At 38.9% G+C, this 10046-nt stretch overlaps 1 protein-coding gene across 1 annotated transcript; it reads right to left on the bottom strand.

The window, feature by feature from the left end:
• Positions 1-289: 289 nt before the first annotated feature.
• Positions 290-9835, bottom strand: DCTN6 (dynactin subunit 6). The gene is made up of 7 exons (XM_026712731.2): positions 9647-9835; positions 8295-8359; positions 7539-7644; positions 4881-4969; positions 3507-3554; positions 1838-1980; positions 290-560 (listed from the first exon to the last, which is right to left on the bottom strand). The coding sequence occupies exons 1-7, from the start codon at positions 9667-9669 to the stop codon at positions 462-464; spliced, it is 573 nt and encodes a 190-aa protein (XP_026568516.1). The 5' UTR covers positions 9670-9835; the 3' UTR covers positions 290-461.
• Between the last annotated feature and the right edge of the window lie 211 nt (positions 9836-10046).

Genomic DNA, 10046 nt, shown 5'->3' with positions numbered 1-10046 from the left:
CTAAGGATATGCAATAATCTAAAATGTATCTATTGAAATTAACAAGTCTTTTTTTTTAAACTCTTCTTTTTGTGCAGTACTGTGGTTGCTGCCTTCCAAATGAACTGGACCATTCCCACCGTCTCCAATCAACAGAACTAGAAGTCAGGTTTACTGGGAAAATGAGGTGACATCCAAGATAGCATCAGTATGAAAGATGAGTTTGACAGTTCCCTGACTTCATTAACAGAGAAAAAAACAAGAAGCAATAGAGATAATGAAGTCCACTAAAAATATACACTATCAAGGGGAATGTGACAATGGCGCATTTTTTATTTTTTATATTTTAATAAATAAAATTAAGCTGCATGACAAGATTTCCAGACTAAGCAAAAAAAAAAAAAAAAGCTCTTGCAAACACAAAGTCCAAAAAGCAAGTAGTACATCTCCGATATAATTTTGACCATGATCCAGGAAAGCTTTCAGCTCTTCACAGGTGTTGATGTTGCTTTCATCATCTTTTTGAGATGATGATAGTTTGGGAGGATTTTCATGAGAAAGTCCAGCTGTAATGTTTGTGGCTAAAATGAAAAGCACAATGTTAGAAAAATATACATAAATCTAAACACATCTGCTTAAAAGAAGCAACTGGACCACAACTTCCATATATCCTCATCAGCATGGCCAATGCTCACAGACTATAGAAATTGTGATCCAGAAGATTTGAGGAAGACTCAGTTGTTTACTTTGGTGCAGAAATGCAACATATCTAGCTCTCTGATGACTTGAAGGGAAGGCTTTAACTCAGCAGTACAAGATGTGATAGCCTCTTTCATGGACAATGTCACACCGAAGATTCAGTTTTTCTAATTGGAAAACTCCTGCCTGAAATGTATGACTACTGTCACCAATCAGTGTTGAAATCATTAGGTTAGATGGATCAAAGGACTGACTTGGTTTAAGATAATTCCTATGAAGAAAATTTGTTTCCCAATTTCCCCTTCTCTCAAATGACACATCACAAATGTCTTCCTCACAAATAGAAGGCAAACGTATTTTAAACCACTCTTTTTGCATGAAGCAATGAAAGCTTCAGCAATATTCCCAAAATTACTTCAGTTCTCCACACCTTGTGCAGTAATTGAGGAAATGTTGAAGCCCTTCTCCATTGTTTCACGCTGAGGAAGACCGGACTGAAAAGCTACTTAGCTAGGTCTGAATATGGACATGAGTGTCAGTTGTCATTCATCATCTGATCCTTGGCTACTCTGGCTCCTTCTTCAACCAGCTAGGAAACCAGAATCATTATTTTAAAGCAGGTTTCTGTTTTTATATTACATGTGAATTTACAAACTATTGTCATAATAGTAGCACTATAAAAATAAATCCAACAGCATAAGCTGACTTAACCTCAGTTTGCCTGTTTATCTGAAATCATAGGTCATTAACAAAAGTCACAAAACTCTTTTATCAAACAGTGTGTCCCTTATCCTTGGAGAAATAGAGATTGATCATCCACAAAAGACACAATGATCTGTAAAGGAAAAGGCAAGGAAGAGAAATGCGCCTCTGTCCTATCTCAACTGGACCCTCAGACCAAACTATCTGGACACAATCTTCTCTATCCAATGCTACTTCTATTGCAAAGATTTTGACTCTCCTCCCCCCACAAATTTGGTTAAATCTGATATCAAAGTAGGAAAACTTTATCAACAGAATATTAATGGCATACAAATCACAAAGTGCACATATTTCAGGGCTCTGCTCACTGACTGGATTGGAAAACTCGCACCCCACAAATCAGGCAATCTGATGACTGAAGATTTCAAGCTGCCTTGCACGCTTGTCACCTACTCACCTGTGGCCGTTCAGTTTGCACTCGACGGAGACAGTCTGCTCCGTAGATGACAGTGTTCTCAGGGATGACTTCGTACGTGTTGACATTGCAGCAGGCACCGATGATGCAGCCACTGGTTAGGATCACATTTTTACCAACAAATGCTGTAGATGTAGAGAGTAAGAAAGGTGATCTTGACAGAGAAATGCAAGAGCCAGAGCAAAGAGGCGTGTGTATGAGTGAAAGAAACATCTTTTATGTCTACAGTCTTCTCTGTGTTGAGGCAATGCTTTTCTAAATGGTGGGGTAAGGGACCCAAAATGTTGGGGGCAATATGCTGACTCTGCAAACCCCAGAGAGTGGGCTGTAAAGCACTATATAAATCTAAAGGCATATAAATCTAAGTGCTAAGGCACTGTGGTGGCGCAGTGGTTAGAATGCAGTACTGCAGGCTACTTCTGCTGATTGCTGGCTGCCTGCAATTTGGCAGTATGAATCTCACCAGGCTCAAGGTTGACTCAGCCTTCCATCCTTCCAAGGTGGGTAAAATAAGGACCCAGACTGTTGGGGGCAATAGGCTGACTCTGTAAAACTGCTCAGAGAGTTGTAAAGCATTGTGAAGCAGTATATAAGTCTAAGTGCTAGACCCTTATCATTTCATATTGATTGGCCACTGTGCTAAGAAAGAATGGCACAAGGAGCCCTCTTCCTCTCCTAGAATTCAGGCAGTTAGCTGATGCGTTGTTTAGTTGAGAAGAATAATGTTTCCACATCATGATAGCAGACAGCATAATATATACAGAAAATACTTAATTATGTATCTCCATCCTGAGACTGACCAGAAATGTGGTGACCCTCCACTAGAGGCTGTAGGTCCACGTAAGATAAAATCCTCCTAACGAGATGGAGATACTATTTGTCCAGAAACCATGTGGCTCACCCTCTGCATTGGTGCTCCCACCGCCCCACCTTGAAGGGAACAGGCCTGTCAGCGTAAGAATTGTTTTGGTTATGGCTGGATCTGCCGTGGAAGCTGTGGGCTCTTTAGAAATTTATCAATCACCTCATTGCCAGCCTGCAAGAGAACCATTTTGCAGTGGTCGATCATCCTTTCCCTATGTAATCATATGTATTTCCTGGCAGACTACTAATTAGATGATTAAAGTGGTCTCCAGGAAGCATACCTACCTTCATTTCAGTAGTGAGATAAACGGGCAGCAAATTAAATAAATTAATAATGACCTTTGTTCTGGGAAAGGTGCCAAGATGGTACCATTTGCAGTAGTCTTTGTTATTATGGACTGCCCGGAATCATTTTACAGTATACCCAGTTTGGATCTCCCAATATATTGCCAGTGCAAAGCAGGTAATTTTTCTATATCTTTCTTCTGCTGCACTACTCCACAATTAACTATTGCCCACCCTCAAAATGAGGTGCATGGTGGGGGCTATTCGTACAGGCCTGCAAATGAAACGAGTGCCGTATTTATTTTTTTTGAAAGGCTTTGAAGATTGGCTGTATTCAACCACTGAGGCAAGAATATTTTCTAGGGTTTTACTGATATTGCTATATCATAATAATATTATTTATACTCCTTTGTGATTATGTTTAAATTTCATATAACTGAAGAAAGGATTGGTGTTTTCCTACTTACTTTTAAGTTGTACAAAATAATCCCCACATACTTACCTTTTGACTCAATTACATTGTTATCTCCTATTTTCATGGCTTGAGAATCTGTAAGCCATAGTTAAGAATATTTGTCTGCATGTTTCCCATATCCTCAGTTCTCCCTGATATAGCAAGAGATCTCTTTACAGCTCCACCGCCTTCAGGAAAGATCCTAGGAGACCATTATCCTAACTTTATAGCTTTGGATACAGAAGAATAACAGAATAACAGAGTTGGACGGGAGGTCTTAGAGGCCTTCTACTGCAACCCCCTGCACAAGCAGGAGATTCTTATCATTTCAGACAAGTGAATTAGATCCCATGCAATAAAGTTAAAAAGAAAGTACAGTAAACTAGTGAAAAGTCTCTCTTTAGCAAAATATTCTAATAAACACCATAATATGTTATTTAAAAAAAGCTGAAATAACATCCCCTATTTTTTTCATTTGACCCAAAGCTACCATGGACCTTAGATAATATGCTGTATATTTTGCACTATAAGATGCTCCAGAACATAAGGCACACCTAGCTTTTGGGAAGCAAAACAAGAAAAAAAAATCTGCCTCTGCCTCCCAACATCCACTCGGTATTCACCTGGCTAGCGTCCTTGCAGCAAACAGAAAACAGCTTCAGCACGTTATCGCAGCCCCAGCACGTGGCTCGTCAGGGCTCCGCTCTGTTGCACCCAACACCGGTCAACGGAACTGAACTGCTGCCGCTACTGGGGAACACTGAAGCCTTTGCTGCCAAGCAGCTGATTGGTGGTTGCATTGGCCTCCCGGAATATTGCTGATCAGCTGCTCTAGGCGGCTGTGATTGGTGGCAGCGGCGATGAGCCCTGCCACCTAGAACAGCTGATTGGCGGTATTCAAGGAGGCCGATCCAACTGCCAATCAACTGCTTGGTAGCGAAGGCTCCAGCGTTCCCTGGTGGTGGCGAACAGTGGCAGCAGTGAAAGGCCACGGCAGAGAACTCCCCTCTCCCCCACCGCAATATTTGCTTTATAAGACACACAGATATTTCCATCCACTTTTTGGGGGAGGGGGGGGAGTGCATCTTATAGAGCAAAAAATACGATACTTAAAAGGCATCCTATGCTATGACATTACAATTGTTACAAACTGAATTTTATGCAGCAGCAATGAATCAATGAGATTTTTTTTCTCTACTAAATTAACAAAGTGTGGAAAATAATTGCAATTAAACAAATTATATTTTATCTGTTTTACTGAAGCCACTAAATACAATTAATAAGTCCTTAATAGCAAACAACATACACCCCAACCAATCCCTTTAGCCACAAATTAGGGATCTAAAATTACATCATGGATACTTAATGTCTGATGCAAACATGTATCTTTCTAATCTTTTAATTTATTCTTCAAAAGGATACAACAGCCAACTTCAAACACATTATTAGTGCCAATGACCATCGGTTTGGTTCCTACTTCCTCTGTATTAGGAATCATGTTTTCAGGATAGCTGTAGAGATGGAAAACAGGCATGTCATGCTCTTAAAACCAAGAATTTTACCTTTAAAATTTAATACTAACTTGAACCTTTTCATTAAGCTGTTATTCTATATCAAACAGACTCACCAACTGTCAATCAAGTTTCTTCCATAATACAGAGATCATTTTGTAAGAATGTTTTGATAAAATATTCAAAGATATGCTATGGAAAACTGAACTAAGAATAGGTTTACAGGAAAATTTAAATCTGAAATACAACAAAACCTCAATTTTATGAACCCCCATTCAACAGACTGATTCAAAATGCTTCTCTAGAATGAATAATGTTTACATATTTTATATAAATTGATGACAGGAGAGCACAGGAATATTCTTAACACTGGTACACCACAGAGTTGCACCTTGAGTCCATTACTCTGTACTCCTTATGTGCATGGCTACATTCTCACTCATACCAGCAATACTATTGTTAAATTTGCAGATGATATGAAGTAGTGGGAAAAATCTCCAGGGGGGAGAGTCTACCTCTTGAGATGAGGTGGACCGGTTGCTTTCATGGTGTGGAGATAATAACTTGGTCCTTAATACCAATAAGATCAAGGAGCTTGTAGTGGACTATAGAAGGAACAGATCAGACATCCAGACTTTGCTTATCAATTGAGATGGAGTGGAGAAAGTGGCCAGTTTTAAGTTTCTGGGTGTCACCATAAAAGAGGATATGACCTGGGGCGCTCACACTGTATTAGAATTAGAAGAACTTTATTGTCATTGTACAAGTACAACGAAACTGTGGATGCACCCCAGCAACTGTTCGCAATACAATAAAACCAAAGCACTTAAAAATGAAGATAAGAAAGACAGAGTACCCACGTCACCAGTTGCAATTTGAGAGTACAATATCTATGAATATACACAAAATATACATCCAACACTGACTGTAACCCTTAGCCGAGTATAATACACAAGAGATGGAATGTACTGTAATATGCTATTATACATCTGAATGAGGTATTGAGATTTCACATCTTTTCACATCTTAATGAGGTAGTGATTTGGTGTTTATTTGCAGTTCAGATGGCCCAAGGAAAGAAACAATTTGTTAGTCTAGTGGTGTAGGATTTTATTGACCTAAAACAGCATCCAGAGGGCAGAAGGTCAAAAAGATAATTGCCAGGGTGTGAGGTGTCTTCTATAATGGCCTTGATTCTGCTTTGGCAGCGGGACCTGGCTAAGTAGCACTGGTCAGAAGGGCCCAGCAGAGATTATACTACTTGGGACTTCTCAGAAAACAACAACTAAATGAAAACCTGCTGGTGACCTTCTACCATTGCACCATAAGAGTATTTTAACTTACTGCACCTGTGTACAGTTTGCCAATTGCACAGTTGCAGATAGGACAGTGCTCCAGAGGGTTAACGTAATTGTCCAGAGGATCATTGGTTGCCCTCTTCCCTCTTTGGAAGAGCTTTATAGCTCCTGCTGCCTTAAGAAAATTCAAAACATTCTTAAAGATCCATCTCATCCTGGGCATCCTTTTTTTGAACTATTACCATCTGGCAGACAGTAAGGATAATAAAAAACAAGGACAAATAGACTGAAAAACAGCTTCTATCCCAGAGCAGTAACTATATTGAATTCTACTGTATAGTGCAATATTAATGCAATATCAGGGGTTTTCAATTCAATTGTGTAGAATGTGAAGGATCTGTTTGTTTTATTTTTATAGTTATAATGTACACTGAAGATGGTATTTAATTTCATTGTAGGAGATGCAATGACAATAAACTAAACTACAAGTACATCAACGCATTAATATTCACTATACTAATCAAGAAAGCTTCAAATCTTTCAAATATGTTTTTCCTTTTGCATGCAACACATGATGACATTATTAAAAATGGCTGGTCATCAAATGAATAGAAAAAGCATATTAAATTTTCAGCAATCAATTTCTGCATTACAAATTCACTGAATTCATTATACTTATTATACTTAGCATTTACAATTTCACTGAATTGGTATTTATTACAATTAATATTTCCCAATTTCTCTGTTAAGATGACAGATCTGACCATCTATTGAACAAAATAGAAATAAAAAATTTACACTGGAGGTAATATGAAATTATTTCAATGGCTGCATGTTGCTAATTTCTACCTGACTGAATACAAGCAATGTATGATGCCACAGGAACACATTATTAGTTCCAACAGAGGTGGCATGTTCCTGATCCCTTCTATCAAGCAATGCTATCTGTTGTGACTAAGGCAGTATACTTTCTATGTCGCAGTGCCAACCCTGTGGAACAGACTACTTCTCAACAGCCAGATAGCCCTGACCCAACGGAAGTTTCATAAGATTCTTAAGACTTGGCAATGCTCAAGCATTTGGCCAGAGTATTGAGTGAGTCCTAGGAAATGTGGTGTTAGACTGATTCGTATCTCTATTGCCAATTTGTTCTACTTTTAATTTTTTAATGATTGTTTTTGTTTGTATACTGCCCAGAATTGCTATAGGTTGAGTGGCCATGCAAGTGGAATGAATGAATAAATATCTTAAGTTGATTAAATTATACTAACCCATTAATTATAATTGCCTGTTCTTCTATGAGATTACCTTCCCCAATCACGATTGGTCCAGCTTCTGCAATGATTCGAGCTTTGGGGTGAACCACTGTCCTAGGTCCTATTAAAAAAAACTTATTGCTGTAATGCTTATATATCATCAAAATATTTCAAGGGAATGTATTATCCTGAGCACAAATTTATCTGAAAATAACAATTTGCTTCAATCAACACAGGACTGCTGCCAGCCCTCTTTATCCGTTTTAAATGGGTGTAATATTTACACATTGAAAGAATCACAATCATTATTATACAATCATTTGTTACTTCATCAACATTTTTGTTGTCCTACATTTGAACCAAAAATACTTTTTTTTACTTTATATAGTTATCTCCATTTGTTCAAAGGGCAACATGAATGATAAACAGGGTTTAGAACTAGGATTATGGCAGCAGCATTAAGCAAAGATGGGGAAAAGTGCAGATACAAGCATTATCTTTCACTACAATAACAAGGGATCATCCGCATTCTTGAACAACTGAATGAACTATTAGAGCACCATTAGCTATTTACATACCTAAAATGAGTACTAACTTTCTAAGCTTTGCTAGTTTTAACTTTGGTTAGTTTTTGTGGCTTAGCACACTATATAACTATAGATGATTTGTTAATAATTCAATGATATTGTGATACCTAAGTTAATTCAATGATCAAGTTAAGTGTGTTGGGCTAACCCAACTGTATCATTCTATAAAATTATTTTCTCTTACCAATAGTCACATCTCCTTTAATTTCGCTTTCCACACAAACAACAGCTCCAGGCGCAATCTTCACGCTAGAAAAGACATATACAAATAGCAGTGATTTGGCATTTTTCTCATGCATTTGCTCATGACTGTCAGATAGTCCCAGATCCTTGGAAATGCATTTTAAAAAGCTCTCTACCTATCTGACTGAACCTGGGAGGGTGGGGGGAAAGTGTACAAAGCAAAAATTAGAAGACTCAATCATGAGTCACAGTAGTGTTCAGTAAAAGTTTAAAAGACCCCAAATGGAGAAATTCTGTAACTTGAGATTTCATATCACAGCTATTAACCAATAACTGCCTGCAACGACAGTTTAAGTTTAATTAGACGGTTTGAGGGCAGAGAGCTGTTTTGTCAGTAATAAAACATCGTTATGTCACTTTTGAGAAACCATAATACTGCCTTAACTGTAGTTCTAGTCCAAACACTGGACCAGAGATTTAAGAAGACATGGAAATACATTGTTATTGACAAAACAGCTCCTAGTCTCATACTATCAGTGTTAACAGCTGCAAAATCAATGGGAAGCTTTAGCTCACCTCCACAGCCTCCACCTGCCACCTGTAATGTTAACACTCAAGCCTAATAGTTGTTTAAAGAATTTCTAAGCTGATGAATGCAATGTACTTAAAATTCTTAGGAAAAATGTGAAATAATATTAAGTAGTAGGAAAATGACAACACATTTTCACAGTCAAGTATTTTGGATTCTCATTCATTATTTTCCACGATTTAGGAATATCCATAAGGTGGTTTGGCTTCTTCTAATATGAAGGACCTCAGTGAAATGTAAATAACAATAACGACAACAATAATAAACAAAATCAATGCAAGTCCTCATTCAAGATATTCCGCAAACTGTGGAAATCTTCCAGAAATCATCAATGCTCCTGTACACAGTGACATCCGAAACTGAAAAATAAAACCACGGAATGAACAGCTGGATTTCACCCTTTGGTGTAGGCAAGGCATCGGGAGTAGCAATGGCCCGCTTTCGTTCCTCAAACCGGCTCTCTCCGATTGGGCTGAATTGTTGGCGGGCTTGCTGAAAATGGACATTGACCGGCAGATCCGATCTCCTCTTTCCCTTTGGGAGGCTACCCTTAGGGCAGCAGCTTGGTAGCAGCTGCTTAGTAGCAACAACGATCCATTGCAAGGAACCGGGCGTCCTTTTTTGTATCCTCACAGACAACGTAGCCTTGAAAAAAACGGACTCAAGGAGCGTCTAAAGAAAAATCACTCCAATGGGGGTTTTGGGGCGGGGGAAGGATCCAGAGATTAACTGCGCCCAGAGCCTTGGCCGCCCAGCCCCCTTACCTCTTCTGCGTCTTCTCCGCCATCTTTCCTTTCACCCATCCATCACTCGACCTGCGACGAGGCTCCCTTGCAGAGGTGGCGAGGCTGGCAATCAACTCGTCAGCCTTGCAACTCGGTCGCCCGAGCAGCAGGAGGCGCTGGAGGCGCGTGCTCGCTTTGCAAGCCGCGGAAGGAGCGGGGGATGAAGAACAGTGACCAGGCCCCAACGCATCATAGCAATAGCCGTAGCACTTAGACTTAAATACCGCTCCACAGTGCTTTACAGCCCTCTCTCTAAGAGATTGTGTGTGTGTATATATATATAAATATATGATTATGTAATACTATTTATTGTTATTTTATTTATTGTATATGTGTTTATACAATAACTTTACTAAATTAATAAATACAGAAATTATTA

Source organism: Pseudonaja textilis, chromosome 2, assembly GCF_049901715.1.
Source record: "Pseudonaja textilis isolate UNSWEBS1 chromosome 2, rPseTex1.2, whole genome shotgun sequence".
NCBI classification, from domain to species: domain Eukaryota; kingdom Metazoa; phylum Chordata; class Lepidosauria; order Squamata; family Elapidae; genus Pseudonaja; species Pseudonaja textilis.
Note: the sequence above shows the minus strand (reverse complement) of the source record. Positions and strands in the feature narration are given on the sequence as shown.